At 34.4% G+C, this 23371-nt stretch overlaps 1 protein-coding gene and 2 long non-coding RNA genes across 3 annotated transcripts; 2 read left to right on the top strand and 1 right to left on the bottom strand.

Annotated features, from left to right (window-relative positions):
- Positions 1-8706: 8706 nt before the first annotated feature.
- LOC149200321 (uncharacterized) lies at positions 8707-9687 on the top strand. Its single transcript, XM_089400912.1, has one exon. It carries the CDS (start codon positions 8707-8709, stop codon positions 9685-9687), a length of 981 nt encoding a protein of 326 aa, XP_089257038.1.
- Positions 9688-17329: 7642 nt separating this feature from the next.
- Positions 17330-20163, bottom strand: LOC149200322 (uncharacterized). The gene is made up of 3 exons (XR_016253820.1): positions 18581-20163; positions 18314-18400; positions 17330-18111 (listed from the first exon to the last, which is right to left on the bottom strand). It is a non-coding gene; the product is annotated as an uncharacterized LOC149200322 (long non-coding RNA).
- Positions 20164-20329: 166 nt separating this feature from the next.
- Positions 20330-20726, top strand: LOC149200323 (uncharacterized). The gene is made up of 2 exons (XR_016253819.1): positions 20330-20503; positions 20586-20726. It is a non-coding gene; the product is annotated as an uncharacterized LOC149200323 (long non-coding RNA).
- Positions 20727-23371: the final 2645 nt, after the last annotated feature.

Raw genomic sequence — 23371 nt, forward strand, 5'->3', positions numbered from 1 at the left:
TTTATTTAATGGTTGCATGTGGGTGATTAATTTGGCTTGATATATTATACGATGTTGCATAATATATACGCGAGGTTTTATTTAATGGTTGCATGTGGGTGATTAATTTGGCTTGATATATTATACGATGTTGCATAATATATACGCGTAGATTAATTAATTTCCGTCTTATTCTAATTATTTTTAGCCATTCAGATAATTAATTTCTATCTTATTTTTGAAGTTTTTTTGCCCAGATTTTGGCCATTGCCATTTTTGGTAGTTCAAGTAATTCTTTGAAATTTCTGTATAGATAACTTTTGGAAATTTTTTTGGTACTGAATCTATTTCCACCAGCAAATTCTTTTTTTTTTTAATTTTTTTTGGGTGCTAATATGAACCTTAGTTCAATTCACATCTATGAACCTTAGTTCATTTTCCACATCTTTAGATACATGTCATATTGACGTCGATGACTATTTGTAAACTCATATTATACTCAACCTTCTAAAACATTCTCATCATTTTAATAGTTCACATCTTGTATACATCATGTTTTCCTGGAAGATGTTTCCCGGCTTGTTGTATTGGACTGGTAATTTGATTATATGTATAGCATTGGTTTTTTCATTATTTCAAATGTGGTATTATTTGGAGTCGTTTATAACCAAGCTCATTTCGGGTTGTATGTATTATTAATAATGATCTTGGATTGTTCTACGTCTAAGCGGGAAGTGCATTCCCGTCCCACGTATACCAAGTTGATATGACCTGAATCAACAACTCAGATTATTGGATATCAAATAGACGGTAAATATTATTCTAGGGTTTCGCTATATGACCTTGTTATTATGCCAATTCATTTCTCAATGGTCTCCAACGGTCATGTCGCTCTGCCTCTAGGGTTTTGATCACAAATTTCAATGACAAACTCATAGTTTAGGTCAGTTTAAAGTAGGTTCTTATAGATTTCGGGTAGAGACAGACCACCAGGTGGATACACTAGACAGACTCTACTAGGTATGTCATTTACAGGAAGTGGAGACCGAGGTGCACTTCATCCTAAGATGCCCCTTCTAGTACGAGATCAGAGGAAGGTTTCATTGATTGTTTAGAGATTCTCGGACCCTCGCCGATTTTTTCAGGTACCCCGATCAAAGATATTTGGTCTTATATATGCAGGGGACTCTTAGGTTCTGAGCACATATTATTCAGCCTCCCATCGGAGCAAACCCCACACAGAGGATCACGACATTTTTCACTACCTTCAGGCAGGGGCACCAAGAGATCAATTGATACCAGTACGTATCTAGACACCAGATCAATGAGGATTCATGGGACCTCGCCCTACCACACGAGATCTCAGCATTAGTTCCGTCTCATATCTGGGGAGACAGACTAAGTCCTCCAGCACTCAGCAGCGTGTGAACTTCCCCAGCATATGATTTAGTGGACAATCTATACTTGCCATCGACTCTTCATCAGACCAACAGACTTTGTTGAGTTTCTTCAATGTTATTCATTCACCCTCAGATGTTAGGAGAGATGGGTCTAATTCTCAGACCTATTAGCTCCTGGATCTCCTTCGCTAGGGCCAGATGTTGATTTACTTCATGCATTGTATCTTTGATTTACTTATGCATTGTATCTTTTAGAGGAGACCATTTGATTCTTCCACTTTGTATATACATCAATGTACTCAATAGTCCCTTTGACCTATTTTGTGATTATTAATTGGACATAAATATAATTATTTTATCTTATGTAAATACCTTCTACGACATGCTTCCACCCTTTTATTCAAAGTTTGTTGACTCCATATTCTATCGAGTGTTAAATTCGTCGTTTACGCTTATGTCTAACAATGTTGTTCACTTTGCATTTTTGCAAGTTTTCCCGCGCTGGTAAACCCATTCTTACTCACAACTCCTTAAGGAACATACAAATTGCTCCTTTCTGTACACTTTCATGAATTTAATAGGTAAGCTTTATGGGTGATTTTATTAATTTCATTTTTACCAAATGTCTGGATATAAATTCTTCTAACCTTTTCTCCATCGTTTCTTAGGTTTCAGACTGTTTCTATAATCATCACGGCTACGAGGAGGGTTACATTCGTTCTAGAACTCTAGGGTTTTTCTACTATTTCTATAATCATCAGGGCTATGAGGAGGGTTACATTCCTTCTAGAACTCTAGGGTTTTTCTATTATTCAAAAATGATATTTTATTTGCTATTTTTATAATAAAAATATTTCGTGGCTATTTTGGGTGTTTTCCTCGACCACCCGAAGAATACCAAGACCCTAATATCAAGTTTTAATTCTTTTTTGGTTCTCGTTCTGGTTTACTGTAGGGGTTCATAGTTATTGGTTTATTCACTATAACAGGGTGTCTTACCCTCTGTCTTTCCTTTCACTCTTCAAAAGAGTTCCTACCATACTTCCATATTAATCTCATCATACTTAGACAATGGTTTTTAATTTAGTTCTAGCATTCACACCGAGACTTTCCTTCGTGGTTCATTGACTCTCCCATATGTTTTATGTGTGATGATTTTATTATTTAATTGAACAAATTTCGATATACATTTCTAATGTATAACATTTCTTATCGTTTCAAATAAATATCACAGAAGAGCTTTTATAAATATTTTCCAAATCCTGTTCCTTTCTAATGGTATAAATATTCTCCAAATCCCGTTCCTTTCTAATGGTATATCTTGTTTGTCAAATGCTTTATATACAATTATTACCGTACTACATTTACATCTTATAATTACAACAACATCTTGTGTTTCATTTGTAACTGTGTAAGTGTTTATGAGAGTTTACATAGATATGCAATTTCGATTCTTATAAATATTTTCCAAATCCTGTTCTTTTCTCATGGTATATCTTGTTTGTCAAATGCTTTATATACAATTATTATCATACTGCATTTACATTTTATAATTACAACAAATATCCTTTGTTTCATTTGTAACTGTGTATGTGGTTATGAGAGTTTACATAGATATGCAATTTAATGATTTCATTGCTACTTTATATCTCTAAACTCTTACAGTAATACATAGGGGCTTCATTTAATGAACCCCTGACATATGACATGCGTCATACTAAACAATACCCTTAATTTGACTATATACTATGGAAAATATCTTTACAAATCACATTATTTAAACCCCTACCAATACAAACACAATACACCTTCTTAATTTGAAAACCCCTACTTTCACTACATATTGTAGGTATCCATTTTTTTCATTAACATTTTGTATTCTCTTTTATAGTTTTTCATTAACTTTGAACTCCATTTTTAATATTTGCCAATATAAAAACCCTTTACCTTTTATTATATGCTCAATATATTATGTCATTTTTTCCTTAATATATATCTCCCAATATGAATGCATGTGGTACGATATTTCTCCCCATTCTCTCCTAATATCCCCATGTAGTAATAACACTTATTACATATATAATTATATATTCTCATATACATATATATAAATGTAATTGAATGTATATAATTAATTACTAAATAAAAATAAAACTTCTTTATATCTACAATATACTCGTATATCTCCACATATCTTCTTGTTTATATTTATAAATCTTACAACTCCTCTATGTTATTATTTTGTCTATGTGTTCATACTTGTTGTCTATATGTTCATACTTGTCACAATTAGGTGACCTTTAACAAACACCAATAATATTGTTATCTATATTCTTTCTATCAAATTCAAAGATGTCTTTTTATAAAAGCAATGTTTTTCATTTTATCACAGAAATTTCTAGAAAACAACCATATACAAAAGAAAACACAAGGATACTATATTCTTGGCTTTTTGCAAATTAATAATTCTTATTATTCTCTTCATTTTGACCGAAAAGACTTAGAAGACCCGCAAATAAAATATTCTTAGTTTTTGTAAATAAATAATTTTTATTCTTCTCTTCATTTTGACTGAAAAGAATTACAAGACAAGTAAAGAACAAAATAAACAATTCTTCATTTTAATACTGAAAGAAAAATGCTAGAATTAGAAACACCAATTTGAATAATGTTATTTAGAAATTAAGAATCAAGTATTTGGCTCCTCTCAACCTTGGTACAACAATTTGCTTGTCTGCTAGAGCAACTAATTCTTGCTTCTCTCCAATTCTGCTCTTAGAATAAAGAGACAAAAGCAAGTAAAAACCATAAATATTATTCATCTACCACTCTTTAATTGGACAATATCATAATTTCTTAATTAAATTTAATCACCCAAATTAAATGCCTAGGACTTAGTAATGGATAAGAATAATAACTTTTCCATAATTAAATTGCAGTCTTTTCCTCTTTCAACCTTCCGTACTCAACCTTTAATTTTCCCAAAAAGAAATTATTCACAAAATAAAACATAATTACAACTTTGCCACCTGTTACCATTGATATTAAATTACTAATACTTAAAATATTCATGCGCCTTTAAATGTAACATACTTAACAAAAAATGCACCTATTACTCATAATTAAAATATTAATTTGTCTTTGAATATAGCATACTTAAGTCAAAAAAAATAAACCTATATACATTTAATTACAATTAGATCATTAAACTAAAAAAATAAACCTATACACATTCCATTACAATTAGATCATTAAACTAAGGAATATCATCTTTTATAATAATGATATAATATTTTGTATACTCTATCATCTTTTATAATAATGATATAATATTTTATATATTCTTTAATACATTTGAGATATTACATTTTTTAATGGATTTATTATGTGTTACAATTTGCCTATACACATTCCATTACAATTAGATCATTAAACTAAGGAATATCATCTTTTATAATAATGATATAATATTTTGTATACTCTATCATCTTTTATAATAATGATATAATATTTTATATACTCTTTAATACATTTGAGATATTACATTTTTTAATGGATTTATTATGTGTTACAATTTGTCATTACCAATTACTGGTATAATGATCTATTTATATTAATGTGATAAAGGAAAAATAAAGAAATTAAATAAATTTAACTTTTAGAATATATATATTATTTTTTCAATTTTTTTTCAAGTGACAAAATATATTATAATATAATTATGAAATAGTATTAAGGATAATTATTAGCTTTTATTTATAGACATAGATTTATTTATCAAAACCATGTCATCTAAAATAATCTATTCAATGTTCATAAATGGGCATATTGTCATTCTTGCTAAATGTTTTTACTATATTAGGCAAATGCAGGCTCGCTCATCACAATTATTCAAGGAAAACCACATCATGTGAAATGACCAATTGGTCATCCATAAGAAGGTGGACTTTCATTCCTACCATGTCTTTGGGTTTTGGGTCATTAACTTGTTTGGATACATCCAAAGAAGACAAGCTCACATTAGGTCTTACTCCAAGATCAAAAAGTAATTTCAACCTAAATAATATTCACATTAAAACCATTTTCATGTGTGGCTATCCTTAAAACTACCTTCAATATAGGCATGCAATTTTTAATAATATTTTAACTTATCACATACATAAAACCAAATAATATTTCAATTATAATTTAACATCCTACCAAATAGTTCAAGTTGCTTTAGGTGAAAGAAATGGAGTGTTTCCTTCTCTTCATACTTAATGAAATCTAAATATATAAAAAATAACGTTTCTATCAATTTATAGGAGGAAGGGTTTTTTTCGAACACTTGACATATTAAAGCATGGACCTATATTGTGCAAATGTTATATCTCACGAGAACTAAGCAAAATAACCCATAACACGCATTGATGATATATCCACCAAATAGCCCATAGATAGACAATGACAAGAGGTATTGTCTCTAGGCCTTAGTAATGCTACATCAAGGGTGATTCTCGTTGACATCTAAAAGAAAAAGAAAAAAAGAAAAGAAAAAGAAAAGAAAGATTATGGAAGGATCAACTACCATTGGTATATAAGCCATTGAGGTCTATTATGACTTTTTGTCAAAGTTTGTGAAGAGGGATTGTCTCTAGGCCTTAGTAATGCTACATCAAGGGTGATTGTCATTAACATCTAAAAGAAAATAAAAAAAGACTCTATGGAAGGATCAACTACCATTGGTATATAAGCCATTGAGGTCTATCATGACATTTTGTCAAAGTTTGTGAAATCTCTATCTAAAACCCTTATTATATCAAGCAATTCACTTATTTTAACCACTAAGGTCATCCACTAGCTTTAACAAAAGAGAAAATAATTGTAGAATAAGTTCATTTAGAAAAAATCTTTGCGGTAAATAGTTCATATAAGTTCCACATAAAAAAACATTCTTCCTATTCATTCCATTTTGAATACCATGCTGTGGAAAAAACAATATAAATTATCCCAAGAGATTAATTTGAAACTTTTGAATACCAATAAATTAACATACTATAAAATGAAAGATTAATTGATTAATTCGAAATTATATAGTGAAGATAAGCAATGCCTTCTCACTTATTCATACCCTTGTTGCTTTTCTTACCACAGGAAAAATACATCTTTTCGTTTAACAATATAATTAACTAGGTTCTTCGAAGTTCCTTTCCCTAGCAAAGATGCTAGTTTACATCACAAAACCTCCTTAATACCCTACAAATAAAAATCTATATTAACACTAAACAGCCGGCATCAAATTATTTTTTTTAAATTTTTCAAAATAAATAGCTGACCTAAATTATTGGTGGGAAAATAAGATTGATTTTCTATGCTAGTTTACATCACAAAACCCCCTTAATACCTTACAAATAAAAATCTATATTAACGCTAAAGGGCATCATTTTTATTTTTGAATTATTGGTCGGAAAATAAGATTGATTTTCTATGTAAAGACGAGATCGAGTCTCATCGCTTATACGAGCAAGAAAATCAAACTAGTCCAACTCTTAGAGTCTGACCTATAGGAGCATGTGAGAATCAAACTTAAAGTATTAGTTTAACGGTTAGATATTTTTGTTTTTTTGGTTTAATTTTTTTATTAATTTTTATCATAATAATTTTTGGAATCATTTTGCAGAATTAAAAATTTAAAAATTATTTAAATATTTGAAAAATCCTTGAATCTGCTTTCTCGGGTTCTTTTAGATTTGCATCTAGATTTTGGGAACTTATTTTCGGCCTCCCTTTGGGCCAGAATAGATCCCTGTTCGGCTCTGAAGTCTCTTCGGTTAGAGGAGATTCAGAAGCAGAATCAAGCTTCTAAGTTTCTAAGACTAGCTGGGAATTCAGCGTTTCTTGATAGAGCCGTGGGAGCAGCTTCCCGTAGCCGTGTCTCATCGGGGCAAATCTCTGCGCTGAATGATTGGTTATCTGGCTGCTCAAGTGGGGTCTCTGGTTTCCCGCCACTAGATAACTCAGCTCCCTCTAATGGAACCGATTCTGTCTCTTCAGAGCTGCGTTCATCTATAGTGAGTTATGTTTAACGGAGACGAGTAACCAGTGTCATCTCTGCGCAGAGGAAGACCGAGCGGCCCTTGCACCCTGCAGAATGGAGTTTGCTTCTCAGGGGAACGTTCTTCCTGATACCTGCGTTGCGGGAAATCACTCTAGGGTTAATGAGTGCTCCCATCCTGTCGCCAATTATCCTGAACGCATTTCTTCTCCAGGCATAAGACAGTTTTCATATGACAGCGACCGGGCGGTGGGTAACTCTCAGTCAATTTGGAAAAGCGTTGTGCCAGCTTTCAGTGTTTCTGATCCAGTTGGTTTTAGCTGCGCTGTCAACCAATGAAATCTCCGCTTCCCCGGGCATCGAGGGTTCTGATCCGGTGGTTTGGAGTCTGCTTTCTCCTACCGATAGCTCTGCTTCCTCGGTGCGTAGAAGGATATCAAATGTTGATTTGGCAGGCCGGTTTGGTGTGGTCAGCGTGGGTTCTTTGAATTCGTTGTCACCGAAGGATAGCTCCTCTTCCCCGTTGCCTAGCAAGACCTCGAAACCCAGAAGTGATGTGGCTGGCAGGTTTGGTGAGGTCAGCGAGGGTTCGATCCCCGTTCCCCGATCTTCTTTCATCGTTGGGGATCCCGCGGGTTTTACATTGCCTCAGAATAATATTGATAATGTTAATATTAATTATAATAATAATATTATGAATAATCATAATAACATCATTAATAGGAATTATAATAATAATATGAACAGTAATGATAACATTAATATTATTAATAATAATAATTTTAATAATAATTATTATTATTATTATTATAATAGTTCCCCTGCTTCATCCCCAATTAATCCATATGACAGTGATCTAGATTTTCTTCTCAGCAGAAAGTCTCTCGAATTGGAGCCATTAACTATCCACAAACCTAGGAATCCTGCCTCTCCCTTCATAAGCCCGGACTCTGCAAAGAATATAACTGTAAGAAAAAAGAGTAGAGGAGGTAGCAGGCATTTTAGAGGAAGGACTACTGTCACAGACAGTGGGGTTAGGAACCTTACTCTGGTTGATGTTCCTATTTATGGCATGCCGGATTCTCAGCCTCTTAGAGCAAGCACGGCTGGTGAATCTTCCAAATGACTTTTATTATTTCTATGAATATCAGGGGTCTCGGCATTGATCCTAAATTCCTAACGCTGAAGAATTTTTTCTACTCTTCCCGGCCGGGAATAATTCTAATCCAAGAAACTATGCACAGTTGCCAGGCCTCCATTTCTTACTTTAGGAAAATGTTCCCATCATGGTATATGGTGGCCACAGAGGCAAGAGGTCTGTCAGGGGGTTTAGCAACTCTATGGGATCCTCATCGGATCAGAGCCAAAGCATACAGGTGCTTCGTCGGGATCATCATTTCGGCCTCCATTAGGGGCAAAGATTTCCCTATAAACATTTTAAACATTTATGCGCCTTATAAAAATAGAGCTCCTTTTTGGGAAAAGTTTTTTGCCTCAGATATGTTTGATATCGAACATCTGATAATTGCAAGCGATTTAAATGTAACATTGAGCTCGGATGAATGCTGGGGAAGCTGTAAGAAAAAGGACTCGCTTGCTGATAGCATAAAGCTGGAGCTTCTAAATAAGAATTTGGTGGATATCGCTCCCTCGGAAATGAAGCCGACATGGGTTAATGGCAGAACTGATAAGGCTTATATTGCAAAAAGGATTGATCGGTTTTTAGTGCATATTAGCATTATAGATAAAATGGGCATGCCTTATTCATCAGTGGGGAATGCACTTGTATCCGATCACAGACCAATTCTTCTATCCTGGCGAGAAAAAGGCTTCAGAAAGGGGTATCCATTCAAATTCAATAGAACTCTTTTACAGGACCCAGCCTTTAATGAACTCATCTCAAAGGCATGGAAAGAGTTATCAGCTAAAGCTATGGCTCCCCCCTTTTTAACATTTAGAGATAAGATGGCCGCTATGAGAAAGCTAGTGAAGGAATGGCAAATTGAAAAAAGGAAAAAAGACAGGCAGGAACTTCAGGCAGTGCAACAGGAGCTGGATAGCATTTTAAAATTGTCAGATGCAAACTCGTGCCCCTTCAGCATGAAATGTAGCATAAGAGAGCTTGAAAGGAAAAAATATAAATTGCTGAAGCAGGAGGAATCTTTTTGGAGGCTTAAAAGCAGGGCATTATGGCTCAAAGAAGGTGATAAGAACACGAAGTTTTTCATAAATATGCAAATGCCAGACGTGAGAAAAACTCCATATGGAAGATAAGGGATGGAAATGGAGGCATTCTTGTATCTCAACATGATATCACAAAGGAAGTTGTAAGTCATTTCAAGAGCCAATACAGCAGAAGGAAAGATGTTGCTTTTCAGGACATGCTATGGGGTATCGAACTGGTTCCTCAGATGTTTGACGATGAAAAGAACGAGGCCCTGTTTCAGCCAGTCACAGAGAATGAGCTTCTTGGAATTTTGAAGTCCTTTAAGAAAGATAAGAGCCCAGGCCCGGATGGCTGGACAATCGAATTTTTCACCCACTTCTTCGACCTCATTAAGCATGATTTGCTGAGGATGGTGGAAGCGTCTAGGATGTCTGGCAGCATTCACCATATCACTACTTCCACTTTGATTGCTTTAATTCCGAAAAGGGGGAGGCGGAATCTTTTCATGATTTTAGACCGATATCATTATGCAATATTCTTTCAAAATCATCACTAAAGTTATTGTTGAAAGAATAAAAGGAACACTGGCTTCTTTTTTATCTAAGGACCAACATGCTTTTCTGAAGGGCCACAATATTCTGGATGCCGTGGCTAATACACAGGAGTGCCTGTTCTCTATGTCTTCTCAAAACACAGAAGCGGCCATCATGAAAATAGATTTGCAGAAAGCTTACGACTGCTTAGACTGGGGTTTTGTTGAATGTCTTCTGGCTAAGATCGGTTTGAGGCCCAATTCCATCCGATGGATCATGGCCTGCGTAGAGAATGTGAACTATGCGGTCATTATCAATGGTATTCCTTCCCATTTTTTTCAAGCAGAGAGAGGTCTGCGTCAGGGATGCCCCCTTTCGCCTCTTTTATTTATTCTGGCCATGAACTCTCTAAGCATCCACATCAATAAAGCGGTCGCTGAAAACAGATGCAGGCCTATTAAGATTTGCAGGCAAAACTTCATTTCGCACAACCTCTTTGTCGATGATGTGCTCTTATTTGCAATGCTATGCAGAATATCGTGGATGTGTTTAAAAGATATACTTGAAAGATTCCAAAGAGCCTCTGGGCTTTTTATCAACAAAGCGAAATCCACACTCTATCACAATGATGTCAACATGGAGATGGTGAATTGGATTTCTGAGTTTTTTGGTATAGAGTCAAGGCCGCTCAAGGAGGGCCTTAAATATTTAGGCTTTCATCTCAAAGCTAAGGGTTACTCCAAGAACGACTGGCAATGGCTGACAGAGAGATATTATAGAAAGATATCTGCATGGGAACATAGGAGTCTTTCCTTGGCAGGTAGAGTCATTCTCTCTCAATCTGTTTTATTGCAGATGGTTGTTTATTGGGCTCATTTATTCTTCCTCCCAGCAAGCATTATTCACAAGATGTCCAAGGTTACGGCAAATTTTATCTGGGGTGGAAAATCTGAACTCGGAAGTTCCATCTCTCCAAAATGGATAGTATCTCATTGCCTAAGCGTCTTGGGGGATGGGGTTTAATGGATTTGAGGGTTTTTGGTAAAGCTCTATTATGTAAATCGCTCTGGAGAGGGATCTTCGGGGAAGGACCATGGAGTGTCACTGTAAAACTAAAATATATGAAAGGCAAAAATCTGGAATATTGGTACAGATCTGGAGCAATAGGAACCAAACATGGATCAGCCATTTGGCTCAGTTTTCGGAAGGTCGAGAAATACTTTTTAAAGAATCTGAGGTGGAGGATTCACTCTGGAAACAGTATCTTAATTGGTTTTGATTCTATTGTATGCAGTCGTGGAAACATTTCCATTCCTGAAAACCTCTTATATCCCCTTCACAGAAATGGAATCTTTACATGGGATAAACTCATTTCCGAATGGTGCGGCCTTGTTCCTTTATGGAAGGATGCCACTGATCTTGGTTTGCCAGTCGAACTGAGTTCTTCATGGAAAGCTGTCAAAGATGCTCTAGAAGGTTGCGGGATTCATCGTGGAGGGCCGACTGATCACCTAACTTGGACTATGTCAAACGCTCATGTGCCAGTCCGAGTAAAAGACATCTACTCTGATTTTATTTCTTCAAAGGTTCCGCATTCAAGCTCTAAATTTCCAATGGTTCTCTGGAAATCGGGGTGCCCCCCTAAGATGATACTTTTCGCATGGTTGGTGTTTAATAATAAGAACCTGACATGGGACAACTTGAGGAAAAGAAGCTGGCACGGCCCAAGCAGGTGTTCGATGTGTGAATCTGATGAGGAGTCAAATCTCCACATGTTCTTCCAATGCAAATCCTCTCAGCAAATCTGGTATGATCTGGCCATTCTTTTTGGTTTTCCTCATGTTGTTTTTGTTTCTATCCATGCAGCTTTCGAATGGTGGTGCAGTCAAAGGGAGCCAAGGCGTTTTCTCATCGTTATTATGTTATGGTGCGCATGGAAATGGAGGAATTATAAAATTTTCAGAGACTCAAAGGATCCCTATAGATCCATTTTGCATCGCATCATTGCAATCTTCGATTCAGTTCCAAAAAAGCAGCCCAAAAAGAATGGGCCCGCTACATGACTTTGGCTTTTTGTCTATGGAAGTATTGGTGGATGTGATGTCCTGGCCGTTCTTGGAATGTGCTTCTCCTGGTTTTTTTTGTGCATTTTTGCCATGTTCTTGAACCTGATGTATATGTTTTGTAATATGGATGCTCCTGTATTCTCAGTTCTTTATGTTTCCATGATGAGGTATTTGTCTTTCTGTACAAGGTGCCTTTTCGGACATCTGACTTATGCTTGTTTCTCGAGATGTCTTGGATCGTGGCTTCTCTTGCCACCCTTTTGTAACTTATGATGGTTTTTATATTGTCTCAATATAATCTATGATGCTTTTTCCTCTGAAAAAAACAATAATAATTATAATAATAATAATATGAATTATCATAATTACATTGTTAATAAGAATAATAATAATAATATGGATAATAATAATAACATTATTAATTATAATAGTAATAACAATATTTATTGTATTAATAATAATAATAATATTAATTTTAGTAATAATAATAATTATTATTATAATAATAATATTTATAATAATAATAAATTCAATAATAATAATAATAACTGGATGGACGAGATTAACACAAACATCTCTAACATGAAAAATAATAAGAATAAGAGTACTATTGGTATTAATAATCTTCACCTTTCTTCTCATTCTAATAACAGGGTTATAAATCTTTCCAGTTTCGTTTTTCCCCCTTTTGTTTTTAAAGTTCTGGGTAAAGGATTAAATTTTGCCTTAGCCCCTAGGAAAATCCCCGTGGAGGATATTATTTGTGATATTGAGTTTGGGATCAGAGGTTTACCTGATAGGATCAAGGATACTATTAGGCAGGATTGTGCGGTTGCCTTGAGAAAGGCTAAGCCCCCTAAGAGCAACCTTAGCAAGGAAGAATCTTTAGCTCTCAGATCCTTAAACTAGAACAAAGATATCATTGTTCTAAAGGCAGACAAGGGTGGTGCTGCCGTCATTCTTAACAAAGTTGATTACCGCAGCAAGATGTTGGATCATCTTCATAATAGTGGTAGCTACAAAAAGCTTCCCAAAAATCCTTTGAAGAAGGTTGCTAGGAATGTGGCTCTGGCCATTAAATCCATTGGCTCAATGAGTTCCCTGCACCATAAACTCATTGAAAGCAACCCTATTACTCCTAGAATCTATGGTCTCCCCAAGATTCACAAGGAAGGAGCCCCCTTAAGGCCCATTGTCAACACCATTGGAGGTCCTACCTACCTTCTTGCTAAGTTCCTTGCGTTAAAGCTTAAGCCCTTAGTTGGTTGTATGGAGTCCTTCGTAAAAGACTCTGCTTCCTTTATTGAGGAACTCAAGGACATTAAGCTTGAACCTAGGGACATTCTTGTTAGTTTTGATGTTGTCTCCCTGTTCACTTGCATCCCTATTAATGAGGCCATGGAGGTGATCAACCGCCTAACAGATCCTGACACTGCCAGGTTAGTTGAGATCTGTCTCACTTCCACCTTTTTCAGTTTTGAGGGAGAGTTCTTCGAGCAAACCTGTGGGGTTGCGATGGGCTCACCCCTTTCCCCTGTCGTTGCTAATCTTTTTATGGAAGATTTTGAGTCCAAGGCTCTAAACTCTTCCCGGCTCTTGCCAAAGCTTTGGAAAAGGTATGTGGATGACACCAATGTCATCTGGTCTCATGGCCAAGATGAGCTAGATCTCTTCTTTGATCATCTCAACAATCAATCCTCAGCCATTAAGTTCACTAAGGAGCAGGAAGTTGATGGATGCCTTCCATTCCTTGATATTCTTATTTCTAAGAATAGTGATGGTTCCCTCGCCCACCAAGTTTTTCGGAAGAAAACGCATACGGAGCAGTATCTTCATGCCAGTTCCCACCATTTCCCGGCTCAAAAGATGGGTGTTCTCAATACCCTTGCTACTCGGGCCCTAAGGATATCGGACAAGAAGAGATTTGAGAAAGAAAAATCCCATCTGCTTGATGTCTTTGTTGAGAATGGTTATAATAGATACATGGGTCAGAAGGTTTTCCTTAAAGCTACCAAGAATTCTCTGACTAAAAGGGAACCGAAGGAACGAATTCCAGGTGTCCATCTTCCGTATGTTCAGGGGACCACTGATAAGATTGGAAGGATTCTGAGGAAGCATAGTACCCCTGTGACCTTTAGGCCCCTAAACACCATTCGTATGTCCCTCAGATCGGTGAAGGATCCTATCGATCCTAAGGATATGAAAGGTGTTTATATGATCCCCTGTTCCTGTGGGACCCCCTATATTGGGGAGACTGGTCGCTCCATTAATCAAAGGACTAGTGAGCATGCAGCGGACCTTAAGCATAGGAGAGCTAAGTCTTCCACTTTACCTGAACATGCTGAGAAAACCAATCATCATGTTTGTATTGAGGAGACTAGTGTTATTGCTAAGGTTTAGCACTTCCATCATCGAAAATTTAGGGAAGCGCTTGAGATTGAAAAGAGGCCAAGCAATCTCAATAGAGAGGATGGCTGGAAAATCAGTAGGTGTTGGGTCCCAGCACTCTCTTCCTAGTCGTTTGTTCCGCCCTCCTCTTTAGGTTTTTTTTTTGTTTTTTTTCTTTTATATATATATATATATATATATATATTTTATTGTTATTATTTTTTCTTTATTTATTTATCTATTTATTTATTTATTATTATTATTTATTTTTTTAAGACTTTTAAGATAACTCAATATTATTTTCCTGGTTTTATTTATTTATTTTATTATATATATATATATATATATATTAGAGAGTTAATTTTCTCATTTCATTATAATTATTAATTCTAACAACCTATTTATATTACTTCAGATATTATAAGGTCCTTTATGTAACTAATTTTCCATTTGAATACTAATTAGCTTATAATTTTAATAATACTTTTAAATAAACGCCCATTATAATTATTTTATATATATATTTTTATATTACTTTATATATTTATATTTATGCATATAATTTATTTTTATATTATAAGGTCCTTTATGTAACTAATTTTCCATTTAAATTCTAATTAACTTATAATTTTTAACTAATTAACTAATTTTCTAACTAACCTCATAGCCTATTTATATTACTTTATATATTTATATTTATGCGTATAATTTATTTAGATATTATAAAGTCCTTTATGTAACTAATTTTCCATTTAAATACTAATTAACTTATAATTTTTAATAATAGTTTTAAATAAAATTATTTTATATATTTTTATATTACTTTATATATTTATATTTAGGCATATAATTTACTCATATATTATAAGGTCCTTTATGTAACTAATTTTCTATTTAAATACTAATTAACTTATAATTTTTAATAATATTTTTGGAATTAAAGACCCATTAAAAATATTATATATATATATTTTTAAGGGATTGGTCCTGAATATTACTAATTAAATTAATAAAATAATTTCGACCCGGTCCTAGAGTCAAACTAGCTGTTGGTCAAGTTAGCCGTTGGAGGCTCTGCTCAAACTATTTAACATGCTAAGCTAGATCTGTTTTTTCAACTTGTCTTAACGATGAATCACACTAGTTGGTTCGAAACGCGTCGACAAATGGTATTCCATGTGATTTTCGCCGAAAAATCTCTCACAAACTTGATATGGATCACAGAAGCCTGAACTCTATAAGTTTCAAAATTATTATTATTATTTTTTTATGGGTGGGAAAATTTATTATAACTTAGTTGTTAAATTAGCAGTGAGGACAATCATCTCTAGGTGTTACCCCCAAATGCACACGGACTCGTGTTCCTTATTCAAAAATTTTCATTCCTGCAAAATACCTCAAGATCTTAAACCATTAAACTGTTTCCAAAACTAAATTATTATAGGCATCAAAATATCTTTTAAAATTTCAAAAAATAAATTGTTTCCCTAATTTATTGGTGGAAAAATAAGATGGATTGGTAGGTAATGACATCATCCAGTCCCATCAGCTACACTAGCGGTCAACAGAGTGAAAACTAAATAGGAAATTAAAAATTTGATGACTTTTACAATTTTGACATTATAATAAATGAAATAAATGATATTTTAAGGTTCATGAGATTAAAATTAGTCTATAAATACAATAAATGATATTTTAAGGTCCACGAGACTAAAATTAATCTATGAAATCATGAATATGACCAAGTACTAAAACTAGCAATTGTCACAAAAGGTACAAAGAGAGGCCGATAGGATTATTAAAAGCAAGAAACCTCTATAGATAGTCAAGCATATACAAAGCTTGCTAGTGACCAAGACAATAACCACCATGACCATCCCGTACCAGCAGATTTCATACTAAAACAACAAAACCAAAACCAAACCATTCATATCAATATATTAAAACGCCTTCATACTAAAAACTCAATAGATTATTGGCAACACACTTTATTTTTTTAAATAAAAAATAAATTACACTGTTTTACATGATAAATGAAAAGCGGAGAAATTTGTGATTTGCAAATATTAAAACAAACCACTTACATACGACGAAGACATTAAGTAATTGTAATATGCTTTTCCACATTGTAATTTAATATTTTAAAATAACCACGCGTTATCTAATCTATTTCTATCTTCAACTTGTAAACTCATTAATTATTTCTAAAATTGCTGTCCACTTATACCATATATAAAACCACCTTAATTAATAATGATAACCCCTCAAGTGAAGGTCAGATCAACAATGGTTAATTTCAAATAAGAAAAAACATTATTTACTTGAACCATGAGAATTGAAAAAGCATTATTTAAATAGATTATATAAACATAAACCATTCCGCAATATCAACATTATTTACTTAGATTATGTCAACATTTACCATTGCGTGTATTTCGAATTAAAAGACATTATTTTTTATTTATTTTATAGGTAAACATAGAAATAAAATCTGGAAGGTAACCATAACCAGATGGAAATAAGGTAGGCCCCGTAATTGTATAGTGCAATTAGAAAGTCAAATTATAATATTCTTAAACCAATACTTATTGTATTCATATGTGATGTTTAATAAAATACAATTAATTTTGTGATCTATAAATAATTTTGTAACTATTTTTATTTAAACATTAATAATAATAATAATAATTGAAATGACAAAATATAAAGAGAACCCTTCTTGGGTTTTTCTACATTCAAAGTCGCACCCATGCCTGATCCCACAACAAAATAAATTGTGAATAAGAATTTCAATCAAGGGAACGATCATGGATGATTTTATTATTAACACTTCGAGGAAACCATAACTTTAGGAATTGGATAAAACAATATACATAGTCAATTATATCCTTTTAATGATCTCTTTTTCACAATCATCAACAAATTACCCTGAAAAAGTCCAGAAAATGATTTACCTGTTGAAACCCCACAATTGAGAATATAGACTTTGTTAAGAGGAGCCTCTGGATTAATTTGGGCAACACAACCGACATGCACAACTGTATACTGGCTGAAAGTGGATGTGCCAAGGAAGTGGTAAATGGGTTTCCCGTTGATTGAAAACCTCGACTTCCCATCATTTATCATAACCCCCCTGTCAGTGTTAATTCTTAGAAGATCACACATGTTGCTTTCGTCTGACTTGCAGTGTCTGCATTCTCCACATTCTCCAGTAAATAAGGGAAGCACACTGTCACCCTCCTTGAGGTCAGTCACCCCTTCTCCAAGAAAATTACTGTCTCTTTTCCCTTTTGAAATTCTACATGATGCCTGCTAGTATGACTAATTAATTTTTTTGAAATCCTACATGTTTGCTAGTATGACTAATTAATTTCTTTGAAATCCTGAATGCCTGCTAGTATGACTAATTAACTTTTTTGAAATCCCACACGCCTACTAATATGACTAACTAATTTTTTTGAATACATAGAACTCATTGGCAAGAGCAGAGTGCATACCCAGCTGCTTCATGTCCCAAAATGCAGGGAAAGAGAGGAGTTTGGCCCTGCAACCAAAGCAGTATCAGTATCAGTCATTCCATTTCACTGCTAAAAGCAATATTTGTATGTGTTATACAGTACAGTGCAATTGGAGATGTGTAATTAATATCCTTCCTTAAAATTTTCTTGATGTTTAATGATAATTATTCATAGCATACATTTGCTTCCCAGAAACTTGATGTTTAATGATAATTATTCATAGCATACCTTTGGTTCTCACTTCCATTGCCTATGGAGGAGCCACTTCCACTTCTTCAATCTTCAGAAGCTCCCCTGCACCCCATGCAACAGCAGCTGTAACAAAAGTACAAATCAAAATATATCAGATTTCAAGAAGCATAAATTGCACACATACAGTTTGCATAAATCCAGCTTAACCCTGCAAATCAATTTTGCCATGAAATGATATACATGAAATAAAAAGAATGTGGCAATGACTCCTTGCACTGAACTGAACTGAACTGAAGTAGTTACCTTTGCATTTGATAACCTGGCCTGCAGTACATCTCGCCATTTTCCTTTCTGCCCAAACAAACAAACTTACTTTTGCCTTTCGAGTTGGTGTTGCAGGAGGCAGAGATGGATCCTTTAATTTATATTCTACTTCCTTTGAAATTGCCTTGAGTGAATGATGTTGAATTGCTTGGTGATGTAGAATCGTTTTTGATATCTTGACACAGGGTTTGATATCTTGAAAATCGTCTCCACAGAGTTTGGGATTGCCTATAAATGCCTCTCTGAATTTACTCAAGCTACTGAGGACTGTTCCAGACAGTTGATTGTTTTGATAGATTTAGGAAACTAAACGTAAGGTTGGTTAAAGATGTAACGACTTTCCCCTTGAGTTGATTGCTGGATAGATCAAGGTATCTGAGGTTTTGGAGATCACCCATTTGCATAGGTATTTTACCAGAAATATCATTTCCTTTCAAGTTAAGCTCTGTAAGCTGTTTCAAAGACCCAATACTCAACGAAATGTTACCAGAAAGTAAATTTACTTGCAAATCCAATACATCAAGATTATGTAACCCATAAAGCGCATCTGGTATACTTCCTGAAAATTTATTATTGCTAGCATTGAAAACAGATAAAAGCCCTACCTTGGCAATCTCAGATGGAAGCTTACCTGAAAATCTATTACAGTCAATTTGTAGGTTAGATAAATTTCTAGCATTGCCAATATCTTTAGAAATGCTTTCTTCAAAGCTGTTAGAACTGAGATGTAGCAGCGAAACTCTTGGCAATCCCCATTCCAAAATAGAAAATATCAGTTTTTTACCTCAATCATTTCTATTCCAAAATATTTCAGAAATCAAAATAAACCCTGCAAATAAAAATGCAAACAAATTAGCCTACCTAGAAGTATGTTCTCTTTTGCATTGCATTTATGCTAAAAGGAAATGAAATGCAAAAAAGCAGGGTGATATTGCATATGAAAATAAATGGATAAAATACAAGGTGATATTGTATATGAGAATAAAAGGATTTGGACTTTTCTGTATATGGTGTTTCAGTTTCAATGCCAAAAATCTGCTAGAGCGGTTAAGAGGAAAGCGCTTAATGTTTGTTGGAGACTCAATAAGTCAAAACCAATGGGAATCCATGGTCTGCATGCTTCAAGCAGTGTTTCCTAGCAATAAGAAAACTGTTAGTCAACAAGCTTCAATATTCAAGGCCCTGGTAAGCTGATAAATGTAGTTTCCATGGATAGTTGTGCATTTGATTATATGGTGAGTAATGAAGTCTTCCAATCTTCTTTCTCTTAAAAGGATTATGATGCCTCTGTGGAGTTTTTCTAGGAGTTTGACACAAGGTACACCATAGTTATTATGATTAAGTTGGATGCAAAGTTGAGTAGAGTTGATATGTAAATATAGGAAATAAATATATAGTATATGGCAATGCCCACCACACTCATCATCAGTGATTCAGTGCAGACAATGCCATGATTTTGAAACAGGGAAGGTAGAATAATTTGATACATTCTCTTGGATTCATAAGATTTCTTGTAAACCTTCTGTGTGCCATTTCAGAATCATCGTTCAATGGTACCAGAGAAAGAGCATACTTCTCATTCATAACTATATTTCAGTAGCATCCAAGAATAGCATAATATGCAATTTTAAATATAGCTGCTAATCTTGCAGCCTGCTATAATTTTATTTATATCTGTTGCAATGTTTGTTTTTCTTGCTATGTCATCTCATTTTGAACTAAAGGAACAGGTGCTTAGGACATTTTCAGGCTATACAACTCACAGGAGGCTTACAATTAAGGCCCGAGTCATAAGAGATGGAAATCTAAGCACTTCATCAAGTTGGAGGCAACCACATGTTTGAGAGATCCAGAGTCTGCAATGAATTCACAGGATCGAGCAAAAGTATGCTAAATTTAAATGTAAGTACTTGTTGGTTGTCAGAATATATTTTCTCACTGCAAGAGGGGCAGTTGACAGCAAAAATTGTCAATTTTGATACAGATTGGATTGCCATGCAGTACCATATTCTTCTACAGTTCGTTACAGTAAGGTTGGAAAATTGTAAAAGGAAGGTGACTTAGCAAAGGCTTTGATGATGTCAACATCATAAGAAGGCCAACATTTCGCTTTGATGTCTTGGAATAGCCAACCATCAAACATGACCTGTAACAAATTTCGAGTCGAGTTGTTTGATCTGCCTTCATTAGATGCCAGATAGTGGCAGGGCCATTGAATTATGAATATTTTGCCCATATGCACCAAACATAATTTACAGGCTGATATAAGAAAAGAATGCACAAGTGCCAGTGTAGGATGTAAAAAAGCTTATCGCATAATTTTTCCAGATTGTCCAAACTAACCATTAACACCCTTCAAATTGATGTTTACCACTTTATAGAGTATCATTCAAAAGCATTATTGGCCATCACAAACTTCCAACATACAATTTTATGATAGAGTATGAATGTTTACATAGGAACCATTTGTATCAGCCTAGAGGTCTTACTTCGCTGCCATGGCCATTTGTTGTCGCTTCAGAAAATATAGCACTTTCATCAGGGTCATAGCAGCAGCTTCATTATTCATGTTATGATGCTCTCTTTCCAAGACATCCTTTTCTCGCTCAAAATCTCTGTGTAATCAGTCAGAAAAGAAAGTATCTAGAGTTGAATCCTAACCTGCCAACAAACAAGGTAACAAGACTATTTATTTTGTATAGATAGCTGAATTCAAAATTTTCTTTTAACTTTTTTTACTTTCATTAAAATATAAAACAGCAACAAATAGCTATTGTTAAAACTCTGATGAGAGAAAAACTTTAGGTATACCTCCGGATGCCTTACATGTAAAATAGTACCAGTGATAGGGCTTTTAAGGGGCAGAGAAACAGATAATGGAGTGATGGCTCCTACAGAATCTGCGAGGTTGATGGTTGTTTCACCAAGGAAACCAAATTGAGAAGAGCCCTGGCAAGTTGCAGAAATTATATTTAAACAAAAGAAAAACAAATCAGAATTGCTTTAATGTTTTTGTGTTCAAGTCAATATAATGGTAAATATTCAATTATTTAAAAAGGATTAAAATGTATGTAAAAGATGGGAAATAGGCAGTACCGTTGATACAACAAGGTTGTACATTTTTTCATGATAATTCCCAGTTTTTGCATCTTGCTCGAGTCTTGTAGTTACAAAAATTGCATCAGACCATTGACAAGTTCCGTTATTGATGGAAGCTCTTCCTGTATTGCTTACGATTTTACCTATCTCTAATGATATCAGGAATATACTCAACTTGTCATATCCCGGTTGTGGTACCTGAAATGAGCAGGACAATATATGTCCATTGTAGTTTTCAACTATGAATAAACTGTAGAAGGCTGATCAACACAATGCTAGTTCAAAGTTAATAGAAGTTAACATAGATGCATCCATTCCTCTAGGTATCCTGAATAATCAAGATAATGTAGCAAAACGATCTTGATGACTTGGGTCATGCTCCAAATTGCCTTATTACAAGAAGACAGACGTTAATTAGTTCACCTGTGCTCTAAGAATAGGGTAAACTCAGATTATACAGGATTGTGCTCTAAGGATAGGGTAAACCCTAATTTTACAAGATTGGCACCATTGCAATCAAAGGTCAGTTGTTCTGCTATATTTTCATCTAACATGGTTTTCTCAGGCATGTTCCTGACTTTGTAAATTGTTCTCTGGTCTGGACGTGATATATAATAGGTAAGGAAAAACTATATATTATTTGCACAGTTACTCAAAATGAGAATTCCTAACCTTACTGCAAAGGTTTTTGCATAATTTGTAGCACTATCAAAAAGGCAATGCATGAGTTTATCCTTTCAGACACTAATGGAAAACAAATCCATATGTGATAAATGCCGAGACCTGATGCTACGTTTAATAGATTGGTAAGGCGAGTGAACCTCCATTTTGTAACACAATTCATATGCAATTATCCATCTCAGAAGCTACAATTGAAATTCACCTAATCATAACAGCTGGTGAGAACTTGTCCTTGAATGGTTTTGTTTACAATGTTTTGCAAATAGATAAGCAACTTGGTCAGGACACATACTTGAGTGACTTGAAACTAGAGTTTGAACTCAGCTTTGGTCTTGTTCCTTCCAACCCTCCATTTTGCTGCCCTAAACATCCTGCTTCAAATTTTGGAAAAGAAATGTTTAAGGGATCAATCAAGGGAGTCTAAAGCAACACCTTGAAATGTATACACTAATTAGAATGCACAATGTATAATGGTAGTTCAATGCTATCATTTGTTAAAGTCTTAAATGAGCAAACATTGATCAACTGTTACGACCCTTTAGCCAATGTAAAGGATCATTTGTGGAAGTAAATGGTACATGGGTTGATTGTGAGATTAGAATATATAGGAGATACTCTCCTGTTTATTAGAATTTGCAGTGCGATGCGTCGTCATTATTCTAGTTTCCTGTCAGCGGGTACCAAGTTCAAATCTCCGAGCTAGATGCACTAATCTACACCAAGAAGTTCACTGGATATGCCACGCATCCCTTGGGTTACCTTACAGGTTTTTCCTTGGAAAAAAAACCCATTATCATCATTCTGCTTGGAATTCCTGATTCACATTTATTTTTAGCATATTCAGAATAAAATATATTATTTTGGGCTTATAAAGCATTAAAAATGGTAGCAGAGAATTGGTGATTGATTACATCTACTCTGTAGCAGAGTTTCCACCAAAGTTATTTGACATATGTTTTCTACTTGACCTTCGGGGTTTAATTGAGGTAA

This window comes from Pinus tabuliformis, chromosome 2_1 (assembly GCF_031772625.1).
Source record: "Pinus tabuliformis cultivar Carrire ecotype Pingquan chromosome 2_1, CPIR1, whole genome shotgun sequence".
Classification (NCBI taxonomy): domain Eukaryota; kingdom Viridiplantae; phylum Streptophyta; class Pinopsida; order Pinales; family Pinaceae; genus Pinus; species Pinus tabuliformis.

Bases quoted from the DNA above. Each gene is read 5' to 3' on its own strand.
- LOC149200321 (XM_089400912.1), top strand. From the start codon at position 8,707: ATGGTGGCCACAGAGGCAAGAGGTCTGTCAGGGGGTTTAGCAACTCTA.